The sequence below is a fragment of the Perca fluviatilis genome, chromosome 7 (genome assembly GCF_010015445.1).
Source record: "Perca fluviatilis chromosome 7, GENO_Pfluv_1.0, whole genome shotgun sequence".
NCBI lineage: Eukaryota > Metazoa > Chordata > Actinopteri > Perciformes > Percidae > Perca > Perca fluviatilis.
In genome coordinates this window covers 35848278-35875126 of record NC_053118.1, presented here as the reverse complement: position 1 = coordinate 35875126, position 26849 = coordinate 35848278, and the positions used below count along the sequence as shown (strand labels likewise).

Sequence of the window (26849 nt, the reverse complement as noted above, 5' to 3'; positions counted from 1 at the left end):
GTTTTAAGTCCTGCTGCAGTCCTGTATGAGAGCTTTTAGGAGGGCGTCTGCTCCGCTGTGATGGTCTTTACTAGACTTCTACTGTGAGGATGTGAGTCGTTGTTTCTTTTAATTCAGCAGCTAATAATAAAGGTGTTGTTGTGAAGGGGAAGTTTAGTGTGGTATTACTATCTGAAGTGTCTTAAAAGATGAGACCACAGGGGGAACAACGCCAGAAATGTACAGACTCTGGTGGCCTAAAATAAGTATATGTTAATAAACAAATGTTTGATTATAACGTGGCTGTAAATGTTGCCATTTCTAAGCATTTGATGCCAATGTGTTGTCATGCTACAAAAGCATCATGCATTATGAAAAATTATGAAAATTCTCCGCCATCATAAAAGCAGGTGTAAACCTGGAAAAGGGTTTCCTCGCACATGCCTCCTGGTGAAATGGCAGCAGTAATCCGAGCAACATGAAGACACAGGCCAAGGAGACGAGCTGAAAGGATTTTGGCCACAATGATATCAGTTTTTCATTTCAGTGAACACTAAATCATTAAAGCACCCATATTATACTCATTTTCAGGTTCATAATTGTATTTTAAGGTTGTACCAGAATAGGTTTACATGGTTCAATTAAAAAAAAACACCATATTTTTGTTGTACTGCACAGCTCTCTCTCACTGCTGCAGATCCTCTTTTTACAGAGTGAGACCTCTTTTCTTCTTCTTCTTCTGTACCATCTTTGATTGCACTCGCACATGCTCAGTAGCTCAGATCGTAGATCATGTCAGCTAGCTAACTCTAGAGACAGTAAAAGAAAGCTGTTTCTCCAACTTCGGTCAGTTCCAAGGCAGGATTAGCTGGGAGACTTCTTCTAAACCAGGGCGCACATGGAAGTAGTTCTTTTGGAGATTATGGTGAACTTGTGTGTGTTGTAGCGGTGCTTTGCTATTGAGAAAGAGGTAGCATGCTAGCGTTAGCATTAGCGTTAGCTCATGCTATGAGCTAACAATTGCGGTTAGCAGCTCGTTTCGGATTGTGATGTCACAATCCGAAACAATTTTGACCAGCTCACCAGGAGACTGAAGGCAGGACACATTCAGAAACCGTATCTCACTCAAAACAGCATGGATGGATTTTTTCCAAGTTTGTATGCGTGTGGAAGCACCAGAGACACAAAATAACACCCCAAATCACTAGAAAAAGTGTTTGTTTTTTTAAGCAGCCATGCAATATTACTGGAAGTAATATTGTAATATGTTACTGGAAGAAATCAAAGATGACAATGAATCTCCGACTCAGCGTTCACATTCCATTCCAGCAGTTGTTAAACTCCTCGCTACATTACAAATATTGTCATCAGCATCATTTCAAACAGTCATAGCATCAGCAGTGGGACTATCGCCGTCTGCACTCAGGCGTATCATAGCAAGTACCTAACGCTTTGCTACAGCGCAATTTAGGGTATAGTGGGCGGAGAAAGGCGTTGATTATCCGATAAACTGCAGGTTTGGTAAATACGACGTAAGCTGAAGTATCACAGCGTGCGCTTTCTGCGAGTTGGCCATGGCGCAGATAACGCTACGTTTTCAAATGTACGTACATGATGGCCTGTGTGTCTGCAGCATCTTCAAGCAACGTTTGTGTCTGGTTCCATTTTTTGAATGACAAATAGATTACCGCCGCCCAAGGACGTAAGTTTAGTTTCAACATTAGGGGTGAAACATTACAACCGGGGGTCAGGGGGTCCTCCCACATAACATTTTCAACGTTAAACACTTAATTTCCCAGATTCTGGTGAATTGTTATGCAACAATATATGTTGCAAATGTCTTTATTTATGTAAAGAAATTACTATTATTTTGTATTGTTCAAAACTTTCTGCATATTCAAAACATTTTTATGTGTTTCAGGAGGTTTCTTTAGGAATCATGTACTTCTCAACAACAAATCTAATGTAGCTCAGCGTAAATTCTTTCAGGACGACCTAACTTTTTATCTATGCTCTCTTCTAAATCCATCAGCTGTTGGGACGTTCACTTTCCTGTAAACCAAACAGAATCAGCCTCGAATTCCAAGGGCCAATCACAGCGTCACAACCCCGCTTTAAATCTGTTTCTCTCCCTGTGCTATCAGCTGTCGTTTCAGGCAAAGCGTTCATCCCTCCACCTCCCCATCCACCTCCGGTCTTCATCTTCTCCAGCTGACCGCTCTGGTGCCTTCTTCGGCTGGTCGCCGGGCTCCTTATCTGCCACCACCGGTGTCTAGATTTCCATCGGGGGGTTATGACAGTTCTCTACCCCTAAAAGAAAACTATTAGTATAAACGACAGAGTCTAATCGCCAAAGACACTGTACACTTTATTATGCTATGTACAACAAATTTTGCATATCTGCAAACAAGTCTCTCCTGATTGAATTACAGAATGAGACGTTGTTAAAGCTCCAAAGTTTAAATCTACATGAACGACAAGAAATCAAATCTTTATTTGTCACGCCCTGTTGTGTTCTTTAACCCCTCGATGTAGCACAAGTAGACACAGTTATTGTTTTCAGTACATGTTTTGAGCCCCTTCAACGGTTATTTTTTTTTGGGGAGTGGGTTGTCTTTCATATTTTTTGAGGGGGACAAATCTACCTCTTCTAAATATATGGGACATTGGTCTTAAGTACTGTACTTAGAGTAAATGTACTTAGTTACATTCCACCACTGCCTCAGAACACTTTTTGTTGTAAGCTGTTTTCCTAAAATCAATCTTCAAAATCTTTCCACTGTGATGGTTTTTAGACGACTTCTGCTTTATTTTTTTTTTTTGTAACTTTTTATTCCTGAATGATGTTTGTTCTGATATGGAGTTAGCAATATGTAAGAATAGTTAGAAAAAGATAATACCAACAATGTGTCACAGTGTTTATTTCAATGTATTGAAACAGGACTTTGCTTCTAGATAGACTCACTCACTCACTAGACTCAGTAGATAGAAAACACTCTACATATCAATATGCTTTACATTAAAGGCTGAAGAAAAACAAGTGATGCAGTGCCCCCATTTTGGCTCATGAGGAGCAACAATATAACCTGTCACACAGGAAACAGGAAGCTGAGCAGTCAGTCTTTACCTCTCATCAATCTGCTGATATACACATTATAAACATCACATCTCTAATAAAGCAGAACCAGAGCACATTCAGAGTTATTAATAATTAACAGTTCATTCCTCCTTCAGCTGAGTCATTGTATTGTCAGATTGACAGTAGCCATACCTATAGAATCCATTATCTAATTCACATATACATTACATCTGACCGACACACAAATAGCTTTGAAATATTTCTATTCTCTTCTAACAAAAATAAAACCCTTGTACATGTTTATTTATTAAAACAAAACATCTCAATTGTGAACTAGAAGTCTTCACAGTTTGATATTTATGAAGCCAGTTGATATTATCATGCAGAGTATCCAGTAAACTTCTCAAGTCTGACTGCAGTGTTTAAACAGATAAAGGCTTCTTTTCGCAGATCCATCTTTTTCTCTCAGCACAGCTCTCTGATGTCCATCTGTCCTTAACGTTAGTAAATGCACACTGACCATCAGCAGCAGGTCGTGGTTCTTGTATCCGGTAGCTGACACTGAATGAAGAAAATGATGTTTAGATCGAGGCTGATAGATTTATGATTCAAAGTGTTTAGGAATGTGTCTCTTACCTTTCAGTCAGATCACTTCCATCGATCCACTTCCATCTCCCTCCTTCAGCTCTCAGGCCAATCCAGGATCCGTGCCGGCTGTAACGACGAAGTACATTCTGAGAAGGGAGAAATATTTATCAGATATTTCCACACTACACTGTAAGCAATTGCTGTAAATTTACAGCCAATTTTCAACACTAAAATACTGTTTTCATGTTAAACTGTTTAGTACTATAGTTAGCAATGCATTGTGGGCTGCTTAACTTGGAGCAACAGGACAGAGGCCCTAAACCAGGGGTCACCAACACGGTGCCGCATGGACCACATGAGTAGCCCTCAGGCCTGTTCTAAAAATGAAAATTGAATATTGATATTATCTGTTTCCCACCTTGTAAAGTCATTGTTGATAATTATTGTGAGAAATCATTAACATGATCAGTGTCTTCACATAGATGAGCATCATTAATCATTAATAATCATATATAACTAAAGGCAAACTGAGCACATTTGTTATTTCAGAAGAGTGTATCAAACTGGTAGCCCTTCGTATGACTCAATACCCATGAAGTAGCTCTCAGTTTGATATGTTAGTCTTTTAAATTGAGGCTATTGCTATGGTCAATTTTCTTTAAAAAATACAGAAATAATTTGCCATCAACTCCTGGAGGGACTTCAGGAACCATCATTTGGATAGGCGCTTTTCCAGAAGAGGACGCACAATTTAGATGACATGTGCTACACATCACCGACTGTTCTTCATCAACATCCATCGGGTCTTTCATCTACAAATTAAACGGTAATTAAAATCTTTTTCATATTGCCAACAATGTTTGATATCAAACTGATGCTCAGGAGATTGTCTAGCTAGGGATTTGAACATGTCATATATCAGTGAGGCTTAGATTTGAATAGCCAAAACAATATTACTTTTGGGTGGTTTAATTTTGGTAACATTAGCCGAACGTCTGCATCTAAGGAACTACACTTTTTCATGGAGGAAATATTTATTCATAATTCAAATTGAAAGTCCAAAGAGAAATTGAAAGTCCAAAGGGAAAACAAAGCGAGATCAAATTAAAAATATTATTATTATTTTTTAAATTTTCCATTTGGCTTTGGCTTTTGAATTTCAATTTATCATTGGCTTTTAATTTTCATTTAATATTTGGCTTTTGATTTTCAATTTAACATTGGATTTGAATTTTCATTTAATATTTGGCTTTTGAATTTCAATTTAACATTGGATTTGAATTTTCATTTAATATTTGGCTTTTGAATTTCCATTTACCATTGCCTTTTCGTATGAACTTGACACATGTCAATGTGGTGGAATAGCAGATGGAAATTATAAAAAAGCAATTGATTCTATAATCTAGATCGGGAGTTTGCCGTATTAGCAGCAGCAAACAACTGGAAACTTTTTACAATTTTCATCTGCTATTCCACCACTAAATTCACTATTGAGACTATTTTATGCGATAAATTAACTGTGTAGAGTTTGAATATGGGCAGTTTTACAAACGTTGATGGCCAACTGCACATTTTCTCCGATGTTGTCAGAAGCTGAATGAAAATTGTAAAAGGTTTCCAGTTGTTTGCTGCTGCTAATACGGCAAACTCCCGATCTAGATTATAGAATCAATTGCTTTTTTATAATTTCCATCTGCTATTTCCACCCACTTACATTGACATGTGTCAAGTTCATACGAAAAGGCAATGTTAAATTGAAATTCAAAAGCCAAATATTAAATGAAAATTAAAATCCAATGTTAAATGGAAATTCAAAAGCCAAATATTAAATGAAAATTCAAATCCAATGTTAAATTGAAATTCAAAAGCCAAATATTAAATGAAAATTAAAATCCAATGTTAAATTGAAATTCAAAAGCCAAATATTAAATGAAAATTAAAAGCCAATGATAAATTAAAATTCAAAAGCCAAATATTAAATTCAAAAGCCAAAGCCAAATGGAAAATTTAAAAAATAATTATAATATTTTTAATTTGATCTTGCTTTGTTTTCCCGTTGGACTTTCAATTTCTCTTTGGACTTTCAATTTGAATTATGAATAAATATTTCCTCCATACTTTTTAACCCGTAAGAGAGACCAATCGGCAGATGGAGGCAGCAGGAAAATAGCATTATACTGTACATTCCTGATTGTATAGTTTATTTATTATTATGATTATGATTGTTTGTTGTTGTTTGACAGTGGCAACACTGGAATAATGCTGCAGAGAGGAACAGCGGCTACCAAAGTGATGGTCATCTCTCCTGGATCACAAGAACTAAGACGTAAAAACACAAGCCTACCTCACAGGACTATTTTAAGAGGTAACCTGCAAGTCTAGCTCGCAGTGGCACAGGGGCCTACCTTACAGTTTCATCCCTAAATGTTTGTATTGATGCATATTATTGATGCATATTGTCAAAATGTTCTACTGTACTATAATAGTTACAAAATGGCCTTAATGCACCTTTTCAAAATGTTCTTAAGTTTGTTTTCCAAATGTTGCCAATTCTGCATATGTTCAAAATGTTATTATGAAAGTATATTTTTTACAGACAGCAGAGAATATATTGCAGATTACATGTGTAAATATTTTAAGTTGACTTTTGAGGAAATTTTAATCTAACTCACAGGACTATTTTAAGAGGAAAAACACGAGCCTGTGGGCATTTTTTTCCCCAAAATGTGCCGAAGATGCTTGTATGCTGAATGTTCTTACTCATGTAATCAGTCTTAATGTTCCATAAATAGTCGTAATAGTGTAGTTTACCAAATATTGCTAATGATGTGTATTTGTTGCCTTGGTTCTTTTCTTAGACCCATTGTGTTATTCAAGGTAAAGCTTAAGTTCCTGTAGATATGATAAATCACGTATGACAAGAATTTGTGTTCAAAGAAGAAAGAAAGTGTTCAAACTTGTCTTAAATTAAAAAAAGTCAACTATAGGTTATGCCCTTCACATTTGGTAAGGGTTAGGGGCAATCTATAATGAGTAATTTAAGAATTGAAGTTTATTGCCATAGTCTAAAGCAGACATTACTAGGCTGTTTCTGTTTGCTACTAGAAATCTCTTGTCAGCGCCGTCCAACAGGGTTTATTTTCTCTTTTTCCATTTTTTGAAAGTAGCAGTATTCATGTTGACATTGACATTGCTCTTTGAAATAAAAGTATTTGATTTTGAAGTTTTTATTGCTTATTTTGCATAATATTCACAATAATGCATATCTTAAGCAATTGTCTGCCTGAGAATAATGTTCATTGCAATCAATATTGATTGCAGTGAAGACTGATATTTTAGGAAACTGTTAAATTTTGTTATTGTATTATCTACTGTGCCTGTCTACAGTAAACTGCAAGAAAATAAAGTAACAACCTAAACAGAATATTATTGTAATTTCCAAATAATCACAGAAATATGCTGCATTTATTTTGTTACTGTACTGGACTGTGAAATCATTTAACAGTGTGAATACAGATGTATACTGTATTTCCGGTTTACAGACTACTACTGTAAAGTCATTTTACAGTATGGATACCGTAACATTACAGTATATTGCTGACGTCTTTGCTGCCAGCTCTTTACTGTAAGTTATAGAAATACAGAAACATACCGTTTTTCTGGTTTACAGACTACTACCGTAAAGTCATTTTACGTATGAATACCGTAAAAATAACAGTATACTGCTGGCGTCCCTGCTGCCAGCTCTTCACTGTTATTTTATAGGGACATTATTTACAGTGTATACTTTAATAAACATATTGATCTACAGACTCACAGTGTGTTCAGACCTAGAGAAAATACATTTGAATTGAATAATTGCGTCATAAAAATTCCCACTGCTTCCTTATTACCTCATCCTCTTTATTATGTACAACAGCCAAATCTGAACTCCGTGCTCTGCAGTCTTCTCGAGCTTCTTCCCAGGTTTTCTGATCAAAACGATCACTACTCAGATAGCAGGTGGACTGGATGAGCATCCAGCCCTTTTGACAAGCTCTACACTGTCTCTCTGAAACTACAGAGACCAACCAATAAACAACATTACATTGCATTGTGATATTATTATTATTATTATTATTATTGGTTATTATTGGATCTCATTATTATGATCTTAACATACCGTTATTTTCTTTGGGGCAGTATTCATCAATGCTCCACTGAGCTCGACTGACATTCTGGTTTACTGCAGTCAGGTCTGTGATCTGGTTTTCTAAGACGCAGAATTTGTCGTTGAGGTTGCGATTGGTAACTGCAAAATAAAAAAACTGCTTCTTAGTCATAGTGATAATGCAATTTTGGTGATGCATATTATAATAATCGACAATACAGGATGGATTCACATATTTCAGATCTATCTTAAAACAATAGTCGGGTGTCCACATTACATTACATGTCATTTAGCTGACACATTCATCCAAAGCTACATATCAGAGGTTGCAGGCCTCTGGAGCAACAAGGGGTCTTGCTCAGGGACACACTGGTGGATGTACCACCCATATGAACATTAAAACTTTTAGTTTTCTTGCTCCGATCATTCCTCCTGTTCATAATGGAGAATAATCTTTCTAATGCACTTCCAAAGTAAGAGATAGAGGACAAAGTCTGCCTCTCCACAAGTGGCATCTGCTTGGTCTGTTTTTAGGTTATTTTGGGCCAAAACAAGTTTTAATATTTCTATCAAGGCTATTTTAAGATATATCTCTCTTATATCGTATCTGTGTGCCTTTCTTTCCATTTTTTCCAATAAACAATGTTGACATAATAGTATTTCCTAGGGTGACGTCAGAGCCAGTATGAGGAGGAACAAGGATTACACCGAGCAAAAACTTACGGCCATTAGACAGATTGATAAAATGTGAACCTGTCCTTTAAATAAGGACTAACAACAACAAGTTAAGACAGTGGTACTCACAGTATATACGGAGGCCCATGATGACCAACAGTAGCGAAACCTCTGGTCTGAGAGAGAAATAAGAATTCAGTTTACTTAATGATGCTCACTTTAACAGTCAAAGGTGCTTTAAATACATCAAGTCCTACTGTAGAGAAGAAAAAAAGAAGCTGAGCTTTTAAACATTCACATTTTCAATCTTCAAACTATCACATCTTTTAGCATCATGATTGATAAATATATATCATGTTTAACAATATAAAATGTGTGAAATGTACCTGGACGAGCTGCCACTCTATCCACAGTGCATGCTGGTACATTAACATAGTTAGCTGCTTCTTCTTCCTCGATGTCCTCTGAAAGATAAACATCAAACACAAATGTAGAGAACATCCTGGCACATTAAAATATAAGACATAATATCTTACACACAGACACATAAACATTTGAGTTTTTTTACTTACCAATTTCCTCCTGTGGATTTCTGTTCATCCTGAACAAATGTTTAAAGTCCTGCTGCAGTCCTGTATGAGAGCTGTTAGGAGGACGTCTGCTCCGATGTGATGGTCTTTACAGGACTTCTACTATAAGATTGTGACTGTTTTCTTTTAATTCAGTAGCTAATAGTAACATGCTGTTGGGAAGGTGAAGTAGGCTATAGTGTGCATTGCTGTCCAAAGTGTCTTATAAGAGCACAATCACAAGGGGAACAAAGTCTGAAATGTACACTCTGTACAAACTTACATTTCTCAGAATATGTTTGGTTTTTGTTCTGCTTTTAAGATGTGACAGAGTTGTTGTTTATCAAGCAGCTATTACCTCAAGTCTTCTCCTTTAATGGTGATGAAAAACCTTTCCGACACTAACTTTTATCATAATCAGATTTGATTATTTCTTTCTTCTGAGACTGAAGACCCATCTGACAAAACATGAAATTCTTCTTTTGCGGTTTTCATTAAGTCAAAACTTGGTCAATAACGTCATTGTGGTGTGTGTTGTTTTGTGACGAAACATGTTGAGAATAAATATCTACATTGAGACGAGCAGCACTGATGGACACAGTGATGTTCTAATAACTCTTAAACATTCAAAACTTCAACACTAGTTATCACATATTGTTAATAACAACTGAACAAGTTGATAATTGTTAACACAGAAGTTCCTTTCAAGCACTTTCAAGGTGCATTTTCAAGCTTTTTAAACCTATTACACTTTCATCTTCAGATTGTATCTCGGGGTTGGGGGGGATACAACTAGTTAATGCTGTGATTTTGGCAAAGCGTTAACAATCACTCTAATTGTTGTAAACATATAAATACTGCAGTGACCACCGTGCGTAATGCTGCATGATGGCACTGCTGGCCCTGCAGGAGGACTAACCCTCAATGGAAGAATCAGGAGAGAAACTTCAGGAACCATGACAATGACTAATGACTAATGGCTAATATGCCGATTTAAATTCCCTAAAGCTGCGCTCTTGGATCTATCTACTGAATTGGGTCCAGTAATACAGGTACTCTCCATTCTGGGGGCAACCGGCTGTTTCCAGAGGGAAATGTCAGACAGCTAAGTGTCTGAGAGGTTTTTTGTTTTTTCTCCGCCAGTTGTCATGATTCGACATGCTTACAGGTGTTCACACGGTTTTATAAATCTGACTTTTTTTTGGTGTACGCCATTTTGGGCTTTTGGTCGTACGTACACTTATAGTAAGGATCATACACACAGTTTTATAAATAAGACCTCTGGTGATTAAGATGATTGCTTTCCACCTGTGTTTGGAGTTGGCCAATCAGCATTTGAGGTGGCAGTCAATAAAAGGAGGACTCCTGAGAGGTGGGATTCTCTCTTGCACTGCGCTGCTGGCTGGTTGTCGGTCTTCCTGTCCTTTAAGCTGTGGCTGTTTGGTAATTAAACTGTAAAGTGTTGTGACGTGGAGTTTGAGGACCTCAGGTAAGTTGGGGTACCCTGTACATCTTGCACGTAGTTGATCTTTGTATAGATACACCAGGTTTAGTGGTTAATGCCGCCTGTGTAATGTTCTCTTTATCTTTTTTTAGAAAAGCAGGTTAGGTCTTTTGTTTGACTTGTTTTGTTTGTAGAGCTAGTGGTGAGCTAAGCCTAGTTTTGTTATATTAATTTCATTTGTTTGGCACAACCTCTAGGTCCCATCATCCACTGTGTGTGTGTGTGTGTGTGTGTGTGTGTGTGTGTGTGTGTGTGTGTGTGTGTGTGTGTGTGTGTGTGTGTGTGTGTGTGTGTGTGTGTTGTGTGTGTGTGTGTGTGTGTGTGTGTGTGTGTGTGTGTGTGTGTGTGTGTGTGTGTGTCTCACACGAAACAGGAAGCTGATATACAAATTATAAGCATCACATTTCTAACAAATGTCCTTTCTCTTTTAAAAAAGGTCCTTTACATTTCTATTCATGAAAACGGAGCACAAAAAAATTGAAATTGTGAAGTAGAGCTTTTCATAGTTTGATATTTATAAGCCAGTTGATATTATCATGCAGAGTATCCAGTAACCTTCTCAAGTCTGACTGCATTATTTAAACATATAAAGACTTCTTTTTGCAGATCCATCGCCTTCTCTCAGCACAGCTCACTGATATCCAACTGTACGTTTTCAATCTTTTGTCTTGGAAAGAAACCGCACACTGACCGTCAGAAGGAGGTGGTAGTGGTTCAGATATCCAGTCGCTGACACTGAGGGAAGAACATGATGTTTAGATCAAGGCTGATAGATTTATGATTCAAAGTTTTTAGGAATGTGTCCCTTACCTTTCAGTCAGATCACTTCCATCGATCCACTTCCATCTCCCTCCTTCAGCTCTCAGACCAATCCAGTATGTGTAAAGGTGCCGGCTGTTACTTTGGATTAGGTACTGAGAGAGAAACGGTCATAAGATATTAAAAATAAACACTTAAATAATCACACTGTGATCTAGAGATTCAGTGTGTTTAGACCTACAGAACAATACATTTTTTATTTCATAATTGCATCATAAAAACGGCTGGTTTTCTAATTACCTGTTCATCTTTATTATCTATAACGATGAAATCTGAACTCTGTTCTCTGCAGTCTTCTCGAGCTTCTTCCCAGGTTTTCTGATCAGGAGGATCAGCATCATAAAACAGATAGCAGCTGGACTTGTTGGGTACCCAGCCCTCCTGACAAGCTTTACACGGTCTCTCTGAAACTACAGAGGCAAACACCAATACAACAGATTACTAATGGTTATTACTGGACCTACTTAATGGGATCTGAACATACCTTTATTTACTTTGGGGCTGTATTTATCAATGCTCCACTGAGCTTGACTGATTGGTCGTCTTTAAATTGTCACTTTTACAGATGACTTAATGTGCTTAAACTGCAAAATGAAAATTAGCTTCTTAATCATAGTGGTGATTTATTATTTTTTTTTTTGTATCAATTAGGACACTTGTTTAACATTATAATAATAGACGTTACAGGATGGATTAACATCTATCTTTTCATATCTATCTTAAAACAATAGTCAGGTGTCCATATGTTTGTCAAAAGAAGTTTTTTATCTTTAAAATATTTTTCTTGCGTTTTTATCACTCTGCAGCAGAAGTGCTGCCTGGGAAACACAGAGTGAACTAAAAAGGTTGTAACTTTAAATGATCCAGACTGAACTCAGACTGCTAAAGCCTTCCTTCAAATAAACGTTGGAATAAATCTTTGAAAAGGACCAGTAAGAAGAGGCCGACTGATCTCATGTAGTGGCTAATGTATGACACGTCAATTCATATGCCATTATTGGCGTGTTATGAAGACGCATACTCGCTTTTTAGCGTGTTTATCAACGCCGTTTGGCCTCCATTGACTTACATTACCTTGCGATTGCGTGTGAATTTACAACACATTCTCACACCCAACTCGTAAAATAAGGACGTTCGGTCAGGAGCCTTTCTCGTTCTTACTTGACGTTAAAAGTCTCCTTTAGCGTCTCATGTAAACGTGCTTGGTCGCCACTATTGCCGTCCCTTTTTCGTCCCTTTTGACGCGCTTGGTCGGGACGAGTGAACGGAATGGCAGAGGTTGGGTTTAGGAGAAAAACAACGGGGAAAGGACGCCTCAAAAGCCGGGAAACACACGCCGGAGACGGGGAAACAAAACGCCACACGCGGGGCGCAAACCCGAGTCTCCTGAGTGAAAGTCTGGTGTTTTACCCATCCGCCACCCCAACCACCGTCCTTACGCAGCAATTTCCCCTTACATACCACTCGCTAAATCTCATCCAACTGCGGCTCTCCCCAGTACGTTACACAAATACGCCGAAGGGTGCCTTTTTCGTCGCATCAGACGCTGAAGGACACTGCCCAAACGTACTTATTTTACGAGTTCGGAATGAGAACGGGTTGGAATTTATGCCGTAGCGATGTTGTATGACAGGGCGAAAATCCGCGTAGGGAGGTTGGTTGGGGAGGACGGGTCAAACAACACAGGACTTTCACCCAGGAGACCGGGGATCGCGTCCTGCGTGTCACGTTTCATTTGTGTCCCACGTGTCAGGTTTCCTAAAGTCAACCGTCGCTTTCTTATTTTCCTAAACCCAACCCGTTCGCCGTGATGCTAATTCCTCGAGCCGTCTTTCCTGCTCCGTGTCTGTGTCGCTCTTACGCTGTACTCTACCGATAGCGTAGGATCCCAAAATGGTGGGAGGGCTCAGACGTGTCACGTGACAGCAAGCTGCAACGTGCTGTATATGGCAGACATACAGGCAGCAGTATATACATACATGCGGATAGCTCAAAAATTCGTACAGATAACACTACCATTTGGCTTTAGAAACTGGCCTATATATGTTTACATGAAGTCATTACATCATGTTGGAAGAGTTGGAAAGATTACACTGAGCAATAACTGTTTCTATGTACATATGGGCATCAGACAGACTTGATCAAATGTGAACCTGTCCTTTAAATAAGGGCTAACAACAACAAGTTAAGACAGTGGTACTCACAGTATATACAGAGGCCCATGATGACTAACAGTATCAGCCAACACACTGCTATCAGTAGAAAAGTCTGAGAGAAGCAGCGAAACCTCTGGTCTGAGAGAGAAATAAGAATTCAGTTTACTAAATGATGTTGATTTAATAGTTAAAGGTGCTTTAAATACATCAAGTCTTATGGTACAGAAAAAAGAAGCTGAGCTTTTAAACATTCACATTTTCAATCTTCAAACATACACAGTTTTTAACATCATGAATGATAAATAAATGTCATGTCTCACAATATTAAATGTGTGAAATGTACCTGGACGAGCTGCCATTTTCTCCACAGTGCGTGCTGGTGCATTAACATAGTCATCTTCTTCTTCCTCGATTTCCTCTGAAAGATAAACATCAAACACAAATGTAGACAACATCCTGCCACGTAAACATATAGTAGATTTACACTCAGAAACATAAACATTAGAGTATTTTTAATTACCAATTTCCTCCTGTGGATTTCTGTTCATCCTGAACAAATGTTTAAAGTCCTGCTGCAGTCCTGTATGAGAGCTGTTAGGAGGGCGTCTGCTCCGATGTGATGGTCGTTACTGGACTTCTGCTTTGAGGATGTGACTGTTTTTCAATTAGGCAGCTAATAACGTGTTGTTGTGAACAGGAAATCTATGTGGGCATTACTGCCCACAGTGTCTTATAAGATAAGACCACAGGGGGAACAAAGTCTGACTCTCGTAGCCTAAAATAATTTTATGTTAATAAACAAATGTTTGGTCTTAACATGGCTGTGGTAACGTTTACAGTGTACCAGTTGTTGATTGGTTAGCCGCTAACGTCTCAAGTCTTCTCCTTTTAAAGGTGTTAATTCACACTTCAAGCAACGTTTGTGTCCGGTTCCCTTTTTGGGTGACAAATAGATTACCGCCGCCCAAGTACGTAGGTTTTTTTTCAACAAGGGGGGTGAAACATTACAACCGGAGGTCAGGGGTCCTCCAACATAAAATTTTCAACGTCAAACACTTAATTTCTTAGGATTCTGGGGAATTTTTTACACCATATACAATATATGTTGCAAATGTCTTTTATTTATTTAAGAAATTATCATGACCCATCCTTCATGACCATCAGTGAGGGTAGGAACGAAAACTGACCGGTAGATCGAGATCTTTGCCTTCTGGGTCAGCTTTTTTTTTTTTTTCAATATGGTGTGATAAATTTGCTGCGCCGATAATAGAATAGGATGCCTTTTATTGTCATAATACACATGTACAACGAGATTGAAGCAACTCCTTTTCCAGTGTCGATATGTTCGTAAGAGAAATGCATCAACATGGAGTTAAATAAGTAGTGCAAAAGAATGGGGGCGGGTGAGGGGGGTAAGGTGCACAGTTTTTAGACACTATATACATGTATAAAATAGAAAAAAAGATATGGTTTGCATGCAGTGTGAAATAATGATATTGCACAGTAATGAAATTGCACAGAATTATTGTGTTATCAAAAGTATTAAATATGAAATATTGCACAGTAATTAAATTGCACAGAATTACCAGTGTTATCAAAAGTATTAAATAATAAATATTGCACATTTGGTGGGCAGAAGAAAGTCCGGAGGTTGGGGGTAGACTGTGAAGTGAAGTCAGTGCATGTGTGAATTCAAAGTGGTTATGGCTTTTGGGAAGAAACTGTTCTTGAATGTGTTAGTCCTTGTTCTGATGCACCTGTCGCGCCTCCCTGAGGGCGACAGGTCAAACAGATCAAAGCCAGGGTGGGAGCTGTCCTTGGTGATGTGTTCTGCTCTACTGAGACAGTGGGAGGTGTAGATGTCCGTCAGGGAGGGGAGAGGGCAGCCGATGATTCTTCTATGCTGCTTTTACTACTCTCTGTATCCTATCCCTGTCTGCCATGGTGCAGCTGCCGTACCATACTGGGATACAGTACGTCAGCAGGCTCTCGATGGATGAGCGGTAGAAGATCAGCAGCAGGTTGGAGTCCAGGTTGTGCTTCCTGACCCCACAGTCACATTAGCTACAAGAGACAGAGACAAAGCGACAGGCTGCCATTCATTTTCAACGGGAGTGGCCGTTTGCTAGCAAAAAGCGACGAGCTCGCCGCTGCCACGAGCAAGGCGGGGCCAAAATAGACAAGAAGTCTATTTTATGCAAATGCTGAGCGATGCAACAAAGCGACTGCCAATCGGAGTGAAGGCAGCGTGAGGGCAGCGTGACGTATGTCAGTGACTCAAGTCGAAGAAAATAATTCAAGAAGGTGGAAAATGCTTCAGGACATCGTATTTCTGTATATATCGGATATGTTTGGCATTTTATCTCTTATATTTTGTTACTTTTATCGAGAAAATAAATACTTTTACATCCAAAAACATCGTTCTTGTGACTTAACAATACCTCTGAAGTAACTTTTAAGATGTGCTTGAAGGTAGCACTGGAGAATTTCTGTTTACTGTTGCCAAGCAACCAGGAGTAGGCTAGGCACGTCCAGGAGCGCCCACAAGCGAGTGCATGTCGCTCTCTTTTGTAGCTAATGTGACTGTGGGGTGAGGACCCTCAGGAAGTGTAGCCGCTGTTGAGCCTTCTTGATGACCGCTGTGATGTCATCTGTCCAGGTGATGTCAGCGGAGATAAGGACGCCAAGACCGATTTCCCGCTCCATTGTCCCCTCACTCACGAACAAGACCCCAAGGTATTTTAAATCGCTCAATTGGGGTAATATTATTATTCTGTATTGTTCAAACCTTTCTACATATTCAAAACATCTTCACGTGTTTCAGGATGGGTTTTTTTAGGAATCATGTACTTATCAGCAACAAATCTATTAGAGAATGAGACCTTGTTAAAGCTCCAAAGTTTAAATCTACATAAAAGACAAGAAATCACATCTTTATTTCTCACACCCTGTTGTGTTCTTTAACCCCTCGATGTAGCACAAGTAGACACAGTTATTGTTTTCTGTACATGTTTTGAGCCCCCTGAAGGGTTATTTTTTACCTCTTTTGGGGAGTAGGTCTTTCATATTTTTTTAAGGGGGACAAATTTACCTCTTCTAAATATATGGGACATTGGCCTTAAAGGGGTGATAGAATGCAAAACCGATTTTACCTTGTCATAGTTGAAAAATGAGTTTGGAGGGTAAATAGGACATACATAGAACCTAAAAATCCCATTGACACCTCTTTCCTCTGCAAATCTCACAATTTGAAACTGCCTCTGAAAACGGGAAAATCCCATCTCATTTGGCTCTAGTCTCTAGTCTTTGTCACGCCCCAACATTTACATAGGCTACACAACTGACCTGAGGTCAGGTAGTCTTCTGAATCTAGGTCACGCAGATCTCTGCTATACCATTACAAAATTCACTTCTGAGACTTTTTATCTGATAAATCAACTATGTAAAGCTCAAATATGGGCCATTTTACGAAAATGTATGGCTAATTGCAAATTTGGTAAGACGGGACAATCTGCCGGGACAGGTGGCGGCTGCTGGCCGGGTTTGCTGCCTTCCCTGTCGGCCTCTCCCCCTTCACAGACTTGCTGAGCTGTGTAGCCACTTCAGAAAGAAGAAGTTTGGAAGTTTTTCAAGGATTTTGAAAATGAACCACGGTCGTGAATGCAGAGGTTTTTTATGTCCTAAGGGTAACGTTACAACAACACTAATGAAAGTGTTAACTTTTATTTTGTCTCGGCTGTTTTAACCGCGCCCGGGCATGTAACAGACTGTGTGTGTGTGTGTGTGTGTGTGTGTGTGTGTGTGTGTGTGTGTGTGTGTGTGTGTGTGTGTGTGTGTGTAAAATATGAGACCTGCTGTATCGTCTCCAATGAATGTGTGAGTGGTTCCTCAACCAATCAGCGTGCAGCTCATCTAAATATTCATGAGCATACCATATTTGGAAGAAAAGCTGTCATTCCAAATGTAGCTCAGCGAAAATTCTTTCAGGAAGACCTAACAAGTAATCAGTCCCTCCTGAAGCGAATCAGCGCTGCAGGCGTTCACCTTCTATAAACCAATCAGCAACGGCTAAGGATCCCATAGGCCAATCACAGCATCTTGTCACTGGTTTAAAATGCTGCTTCTCTCCCTGTGCTATCAGCTGTCATTTCAGGAAGACGTTGTCCCTCCTCCTCCCCTTCCACCTCCCGTACTGGTGGTTCTCCGGCTGTCGCTCTTATGCCTCCTAGGTCTGGTTTTCCGGCTTCTCTGCCACCACCGGTGTCTGGATTCCATCGGGGGGTTACATCTTGGTTCACTACCCCTACATTAATTTATTAATATATTAAATGTATTAATAACGATGGAGTTCAATCTCCAATACATTGTAAACTACGTGCTGTGGTATATTAAAACCTTTTGCATATCTGCAAACAAGTCTTTCCTGATTGAAATAGAGCCATTACACAGGGATGCATAAGGGCCAAAAAAAATAGCACCTGGGCCATTTTCAGCCCAACATACCCTACATACCCTATTAGGAGACCTTAAGGAACAGTGGGAAATACCCTATATAATCATTCTATCACCCCTTTAAGTACAGTACTTAGAGTAAATGTACTTAGTTACATTCCACCACTGCCTCAGGACAATTGTTGTTGTAAGCCATTTTTCTAAAGTCAATCTTCAAAATCTTTCCACTGTGATGGTTTTTAGACGACTTCTGCTTTAAGGTTGCACCCTGTTTCATTCAGTTAATTTTTGTGACTGTTGTTTTTTTTCTATCTGCATCTCACACATTCTGTTTAATGATGTTGTAACTTCCTGAATGATGTGGTCTGTTCTGACACGGAGTCAGCAATATGTAAGAATAGTTAGAAAAAGACAATACCAACAATGCATAACAGCGTTTAATTCAATGTAATGAAACAGGACTTTGCTTCCAGATAGATAAAACACTCTACATATTAATATGATTTACATTAAATGCTGAAGAAAAACAAGTGATGCTGTGCCTCAATTTTGGCTCATGAGTAGCAACAATATAACCTGTCACACAGGAAACAGGAAGCTGAGCAGTCTGTCTGTCCCTCTCATCAATCTGCTGATATACAAATTATAAACATCACATCTCTAACAAAGGAGAACAAAAGCACATTCAGAGTTATTAATAGTTAACAGTTTAGTCTTTAGTCTTTAGCCTTCAGGCCAGCCATTGTATTTTTCTCAGATTGTCAGTAGCCATACCAATATTATCCAATATCTAATTCATCTATACAACACATCTGAGCGTCTATATTCAGAGACACACAAAAGCTTTGAAAAATAATTCACTGTGAAGATTTATATTCTCTTTTTCAAAAGATAAATAATTAGCATTTTTATTCATGAAAACAAAACGTTTAAATTGTGAAGTAGAGGTCTTCACGGTTTGATATTTCTGAAGCAAGTTGATATTATCATGCAGAGTATCCAGTAAATTTCTCAAGTCTGACTGTAATGTTTAAAAAGATAAAGCCTTCTTTTTGCAGATCCATGCGTTTCTATCAGCACAGCTCACTGATCTCCATCTGGACCTGACAGAAACTGCACACTGACCGTCAGCAGGTGGTGGATGGTCTTGTATCCAGTCACTGAGGGAAGAACATGATGTCAAGACAATCAAGACAATAGTAACAAAAAATGTTAAATAATGAAAAATAATGATTGTGCAGGTGAGATTTGGAAAACCCCTAGGGGATTATAGAAGGAGTTTATAGTAAGCATTTCATTAAAAAAATAAAAGCATATGGTTGGCTACATAAACATCAAAGGCATAAAATAAAATACAATAATATAGATAAAATGAGGATATGTGGACTGATGTCTGTATGTGTAAGTAGAAATGACAGACAGCAAGGCAAAAAAAAATGTGATATCAATAGTTCAGATCAATACAGATAGTTAAGTTTGGATAATCAGACAGGTCTTAAGCCTCTTTTCATAATTCAAAGTGTTTAGGAATGTGTCTCTTACCTTTGAGTCAGATCACTTCCATCGATCCACTTCCATCTCCCTCCTTCAGCTCTCAGGCCAATCCAGTACCCGTATATGTACCTTCTGGAATAATTGAGTACATTCTGACAACAGAGAAACAGTTATCAGAGATTTAAACCCTTGTTAAATACACAGACTGTGATCTACAGATTGTGTGTTCAAAAATACATTTCATTTCATTAATTGCGTCGAAAAATCCCACAGTTTTCTCATTACCTGTTCATCTTCATCATGTACAACAACCAAATCTGAACTCTGTCTTCTGCAGACTTCTCGAGCTTCTTCCCAGGTTCTCCCATAAGAAGGATTAATCAGATAGCAGCTGGACTGGAAGAGTTCCCAGCCCTGCTCACAAGCTTTACACTGTCTCCCTGACAACAACAGAGACAATCCAATAAACATTACTGCATTGTGATATTATTAATATTATTATCGGTTATTATTGGACCTAAATAATGGTATCTGAACATACCGTTGTGGCAGTAGACATCAATAGTCCACTTAACTCGACTGGCGTTGAGTTTGTTCCAGTTTGCCTCCATGATTTGTATCGGTCTTATTACGTTGTTCCTCTCCATCTCCAGCTCCTGGTTTACTGCAGTCAGGTTTGTGATCTGGTTTTCTAAGACGTTGAGTTTGTCGTTGAGGTTTGTCAGGTTGCGATTGGCAGCCATCAGCTCACTTTCCCTCTCATGACTTAATGTAGCAACTGCAAAATTAAAATGAGCTTCTTATTAATCAGATTGATAATTAATTTTGTAAATTATGCCACCAGTGTTTTACATTATTATTATAGACATTACAGGATGGATTCATATGTTTTAAATCTATCTTAAAACAATAGTCAGGTGTTAATATGAACATTAAAACTGAGTTTTCTTGCTCTGATCATTCCTCCTGTTCATACTAGAGAATAACAGATCTTTTACTAATGCATTTCTAATTTAAAAGATACGGGCAAAGTCCACAGTACTACTTCAGTCGTCTAAGTTAGCCATCTTTAATCTTTTATCTTTAAATATCTGTGTGATGTTATCACTCTGCTTCAGAAATCCTGTCTGGGAAAACATATAGAGTGAACTTGGTACTATAAAGGTTGTAACTTTAGATGATACACACTTGATTTCTATAACTCAGACTGCTGAAGCCTCATATTAGCTTCAAATCAACTTTGGAATACATCTTTGCGCAGAGCCAGTATGGCAAATGAAGTGAAAAAAATGTGAACCTGTCCTTTACAGTTTTTCTCAGTCGCTTTGGTGCATTTCAAACATCACTATTTACATTTGCACAACAGTTAGTTCAACCGCCACAACATTTAGTCATTTGTGCACATCATAGTAGCAGTTTCTCATTCCTTCCAACAAATTGCAAATGCTTTTGGACATGCATCAATTGCTTTCATACAACTCTCTGCTGTTTTATAACATTATCATTTGCTTATGTCATGTCAGTCAAAATTAACTATACTTGTGAATGCTAAATAGTCATTCCATATAAAACTTACAGTCCTCATTTCATTGCTTGAGTCATTACATACAAAAATGTTGAACTAGTTTCAAAATCTGTCAAGCAAATTTTACAAATGTTTTTAAATCTTTTTTTTCCTGAAAATGTCTCCTAAATTGAACAATTTCTCTCAGGTGAATCTCAGCTTTCACTGATGAGAAGAGGTGTGTGAAACATTAGTTGCAACCAATATGATAAGCCACTTCTCTTCAATCACTGTCAGAGCTGAATCCCATAAACCCCCACTTTACAAGCATATATGAACCAAGCAGGACATAGTGTGTACCATTTCGACAAGACTTTGACACAGAAATGGAAAGTCAGCCTCGTGCTACAGGGGTGAGGGTGCGGAGAGGAAGAGGAAGAAGAAGCCAAGTACATAGGCGGATCCCTGATGAAATCAGGGCTACAATTGTGGATCATGTTGTCAATCACGGCAACAATCTGCACTGCACTACTGTCATTGTGTCATACATGAAGCTTGCAGTGGGACAATAACTTGTCACTGTACATTTTACATTTAGACGTACAGCTTTACTGCATCACACATTTAGTGTACTGTAGTGTACAGTAGTGTTACAGTAAAGATTTGCCATATTTACTGTAATTTCACTCTGCACCACACATGATTGCAAGACAACCTTGCAGAGGTGGAAGAGGGTGTATTTTTACTCCGCAACAAGAGGAAGCCATTTGTGCAATGGTGATTGCAAACAATGCCATAAGGTTGAGAGGGATACAAAGTGCTGTTATAGAGGATGACAGCGTCTTTGGGAATATTGAATCGGTTTCAGTCGCTACAATTGACAGAGTGCTCAGGAGGAATGAAATGTGCATGAAACAATTGTACAATGTGCCATTTGAAGGGAACAGCAACAGAGTGAAGGAGAGCCGTCACCAGTATGTACAGGTAAAACATGTATGTGTTCTATGCATATTCTAATGTTCAGTGCTGTAAACTGTTTACTTTGTGTAGTGTCATGCACTACACTTACATAACAGTTCTGTGTATGTGTATTTACAGTGCATACTGTACAATATGTTGTCCAAAATGCGTTATGTTACACAGGAAAAGTCGTTATAGTTTTTCTCACTCCCTCTTCTGTAATAAAGCATGTACTGGAGCTGGAGGGGCGGCCACCACCCCCACCCCTATTTTTTTTTGTTGAGGGGGGGGGAAAAGTGGGGAAAGGGGAAAAAGGGGCCAGGCCCTTTGAGGGGGGGGGTAGGGGGAAAAAGAAAAAAGGGGGAAGAAATGCTTGGCATGGAAGAGCAACCATTGATGTCCCAGGCCAACGAGGAGGGAATATTACTATGTGTGCCGTCATCTCAGAAAACGGCGTCCTCACCCATATCCCCCGTCTTGGTTCATACAACACACAACATCTGCTGACTTTTTTAGACACTCTTTACAGGGACATACTCCCTGAGAATGAGAGAGGTCTAACTGGAGACCATCTGAACAAGCATGTTGTTCTTTTTGATAATGTGCGTTTTCACCACTCAGATGTCGTCAGACAGTGGTTTGCAGCACATAAGAGGATGCTGGTGGAATATCTCCCTCCCTTCTCACCATTCCTGCCCTGCTAGCGGCCATGGATGCAGCATGTGATGACATCACAGCAGAGTCCTGCAGAGGGTGGATTTGCCACTCGAGGAGATAATTTCCTCGCTGCATTGCAAGAGATGATATTCGCTGTGATGTAGATGAAAATATGTGGCCAGACAAAGAGGAACGTCTGGATGTTCATGAATGATTACAGTACTATGTATGTTGTATGTTCAGTTCAAATATGTACTGCAATATTGTTTACCGGGAGGGAGTTTATGTTTGTTATAAATAAGGGTGTATTTTTTCTTTTGCACAATGCTGTGAACAAATTAGAATTGCAAAGAGCATATGTAGTAAAAATGTGAAACATACATATTCAGTGTCTTGTACTCATTTACCTCACTAAATACAGTAATGTGTAACTGTTACTGTATTTTTCAAATGGCTGTGCAAATAGTATATAGTGCTGTCTTGAGCATTTTCAGGTAGTGTCACCAAGATCTGACTTTTTTGCATTGGAAAACATTTACAGAGTAAACTGTCATAATGAAAACATGACAAAGCCATTTGACTATCTTGTTCATAAACAATGGTGTCAGGACTTTTCATCTTGATGACACTGACACTTTCATTGACATGAATACTTTTTGAGGAATGAGCTATCCATTTTGAGCAAGTGGCACGTGTTTGCAGGTTATTTAGGTTTTGCAGTTTGTTCTGATTATTTTAAGAACTGCATTAACTGCTGTGCAAATGTAAATAGTGATGTGAGACATGCACCAAAGCGACTGAGAAAAACTGTAAATAGGGACTAACAACAACAAGTGAAGACAGTGGTACTCACAGTAGATACAGAGGCCCATGATGACCAACAGTATCAGCCAACACACTGCTATCAGTGGAAAAGACTGAGAGAAGCAGCAAAACCTCTGGTCTGCGAAAGAAATGAGAATTCAGTTTACTAAATGATGCTGATTTATTAGACACATGTGCTTTGAATACATCAAGTCTTACAGTAGAGAAAAAAATTCAAGCTGAGCTTTGAAAACATCCACATTTTCAATCTTCAAACATACACACTTTTTACAGTTTTCTTCGATTGCTAAACGACAGTGGGCACAACTGAAGCCACATGTGCAAACCTCAAACCACAGTCTGCATTACCAACAGACACCTGAACTAAACAGTTCACATCAGCTGCAAAACTCAATCCAAGCAACACAACTCTTAAATTAAAACTGAGAGTAAAACACTAGCATCAAACACCAATACACAAATTACAAACTTTCTCATCTTTAAAGTTTGAATAATTTGAATGACTTCACACTACTCAATAGTTTCTTTAGGGAAAAGATATAAATTGTATAATATACCAATTTTTACATAAGGTAAACAAGAAGGAATACAAATCTGCAGTTGTCTTCAATATAGTATTTTGTCTCTAGTAATTTATGGAATTACTGGAAAAAAACTAAAGGTACATAACAGTAACATTACAGTTTTTTCCGATTGCTAAACGACAGCGGGCACAACTGGAGTCACATGTGCAAAACTCAAACTCCAGTCTGCACTACCTACAGTCACCTGAGCTAAACAGTTCACATCACCTGCAAAACTCATTCAAAGCAACACAACTCTTAACACACATCTCAAGACAGGCTCAGTGCAGCCAAACACTATGAACAATCCTCACTGAGATAACACACACACACACACACACACACACACACACACGCTGTCACTCAGAACACACTGAGGGTAAAAACACTAGCATCAAACACCAATACACAAATTACAAACTTTTTAATCTTTACAGTTTGAACAATTTGAGTGACTTGACACTACTCAACAGTTTATTTAAGGAAAAAATATAGATTCTGTAGCATACCAATTTTTACATAAGGTAAACAAGAAGGAATGAAAATCAGCAATTTTCTTCAATAAAGTATTTTGTCTCTAGTAATTTATGGAATTACTGGAAAAAAACTAAAAGTACATACGTAACAGCACCAAAGAATAGTGTGACTAATCCTGCCTCTCTCCAGCATCATGTGGCAAGTTTTCTTCATCACATTGGATGTCTGCATCATCTCTAACTACAAATGAATGTGGTGTTTCTATTGCTTTCACCTCCATTACTTTCTGAAAAACAGTAAGAACGCAGTTTTACTATAGTAAAGATATAGTGGTTTTCACTTTTTTTATAGCTGTGTACATAACCTCAGACATCTTCCCTGGACATATTGGTATCTACCTGTTTCTCTCAAACGGTAGGGTATAAAATTGTTTCATTCTTATTTGGTGTTTGTATACAAAAAAGGCTTTCTGAGCTTTCTCTGTATAAATACCATATATGTTCACTAACTAGTCTAAAACAAGACACCTGCTTAGGCTTTCAGCTAAAATTCCAATCAGCAGTGTTTGATAGGCACCAGATTGAAATCTATTCTGTTTTGAATGTATGGTTAAAAGTTTTGACAGCAGTGTGTTAGCATTTGAACAAAGTGCTGTAGATCCACAGTGTTGTGCAGGTTGTGATTAAAGTGATGGGATATGTGTGTAGAGTTTTGAAAACTGTGTTCAAGCAATGAGAAACGAACTAGAGTTTGGTCCACATGAACTGCTGCTGTGCAGACTGGAGTTAGAGCTTTGCACATGTGACTCCAGTTGTGCCCACTGTCGTTTAGCAATCAAAAAAAACTGTAACACCATGATTGATAAATAAACCTCATGTTTAGCAATATTAAATGAGTGAAATGTACTTCGACGAGCTGCCACTTTATCCATAGTCCAGGGTTGTACATTAACATAGTCATCTTCTTCTTCCTTGAGTTCCTCTGAAAAGATAAACACAAATGTAGACAACATCCTGCCACATAAACATATAGTAGATTTACACACAGAAACATAAAGTATTTTAATTACCAATTTCCTCCTGTAGATTTCTGTCCATCCTGAACATGTTTAAAGTCCTGCTGCAGTCCTGTATGAGAGCTGTTAGGAGGGCGTCTGCTCCGCTGTGATGGTCTTTACTGGACTTCTGCTTCAAGATTGTGACTGTGTTTCAATTCAGCAGGTAAGATTAACTGTTTTGAGAAGGGGAAGTATAGTGTGTGCTCATAGAAATGTCTGTTATTTAGTTCTGCTTTCAAGTTGTGACAGCGCTGTTCTATGTTTGGCAGTTAATGTCTCAAGTCTCCTCCTTTATTGATTTTAACCCACACTTTGTGTCTGCAGCATCTTTAAGCAACGTTTGCATCCGGTATCCTTTTTTGAATGATAAACAGATGACAAGCCTTCTGCAGAACATACGTGGTACTTGATTGTCGCCCTTACAATTCAATTCAATTCAATTTTACTTATAGTATCAAATCATAACAGAGTTATCTCGAGACACTTTACAGATAGAGAAGGTCTAGACCACACTCTATAAATTCCAAAACCCCAACAATTACAGTAATTCCCTCAAGAGCAAGCATTAGCAGTAGCTATTGCGACAGTGGCGAGGACAAACTCCCTTAGGAAGAATCCTCGGCAGACCCAGACTCTTGGTAGGCGGTGTCTGACGGGCCGGTTGGAGGTGTGATGAACAGTGGCAATAGTCACATTAAAGATAATAGTCACATTAAAGATAATGTGCGTAATGTTGGGATGCATACAATTTGAACATACGTTTTCAAAACATTGCACATTGTACTTTGGACCCTCTTGCTCATTTATGCCGTGCAAGGGATTGTGCGTCAGATTAGCCAGAAAATCTGACCGGATGCAGTCAGACATCCCAGTATTTTTGTCATGCATTTGACAGACTATGTACTGGGGACATGCTAAATGTTTTTTTTTTCTGGCATACTAGACAGTACGGCCCCATTGGTTAGAAATATTCTGCACATATAACAGCTGGCAGCGTTTTAAGTTAATGAAAGTATAGAATAGTTGTCAGGGAGAGGAGGTGGGAGGTTAAAGAAGAAAAGAGGCCAAAAAATGGGGGGAGATGAAGGGAAGGAGGGGAAGGTTGAAGAAGTGAGGAGATGAGGGTGAGAGTTTAGAGGAAGAGGAGGGTGAGAGGAGTGATGAAGGATTAGCGGACAGTTTCACATGTGTTGGTGAAGTTAAAGCCTGTCAGTTTCTTTCCTGCCACCCTGTAATTAGTGTATGTGTGTGTGTGTGTGTGTGTGTGTGTGTGTGTGTGTGTGTGTGTGTGTGTGTGTGTGTGTGTGTGTGTGTGTGTGTCTGTGTGTGTGTCTGTGTGTG

At 38.6% G+C, this 26849-nt stretch overlaps 2 protein-coding genes across 3 annotated transcripts; both read right to left on the bottom strand.

Annotated features, from left to right (window-relative positions):
* Nucleotides 1–2882: 2882 nt before the first annotated feature.
* LOC120562279 (asialoglycoprotein receptor 1-like) lies at nucleotides 2883–9278 on the bottom strand. 2 transcript variants are annotated; one of them, XM_039805923.1, is made up of 7 exons: nucleotides 9044–9278; nucleotides 8858–8935; nucleotides 8601–8647; nucleotides 7809–7937; nucleotides 7540–7703; nucleotides 3695–3792; nucleotides 2883–3619 (listed from the first exon to the last, which is right to left on the bottom strand). In XM_039805923.1, the coding sequence occupies exons 3-7, from the start codon at nucleotides 8617–8619 to the stop codon at nucleotides 3481–3483; spliced, it is 549 nt and encodes a 182-aa protein (XP_039661857.1). In that variant the 5' UTR covers nucleotides 8620–8647; nucleotides 8858–8935; nucleotides 9044–9278; the 3' UTR covers nucleotides 2883–3480. The 2 variants fall into 2 exon arrangements, with proteins under 2 accessions (XP_039661857.1, XP_039661858.1); XM_039805924.1 differs by lacking the exons at nucleotides 7540–7703; nucleotides 7809–7937.
* A 9112-nt stretch (nucleotides 9279–18390) lies between these two features.
* LOC120562277 (asialoglycoprotein receptor 1-like) lies at nucleotides 18391–25654 on the bottom strand. Its single transcript, XM_039805922.1, has 7 exons — nucleotides 25521–25654; nucleotides 25358–25432; nucleotides 23440–23529; nucleotides 20007–20243; nucleotides 19751–19905; nucleotides 19514–19617; nucleotides 18391–19131 (listed from the first exon to the last, which is right to left on the bottom strand). Exons 1-7 carry the CDS (start codon nucleotides 25555–25557, stop codon nucleotides 19002–19004), a joined length of 828 nt encoding a protein of 275 aa, XP_039661856.1. The 5' UTR covers nucleotides 25558–25654; the 3' UTR covers nucleotides 18391–19001.
* Nucleotides 25655–26849: the final 1195 nt, after the last annotated feature.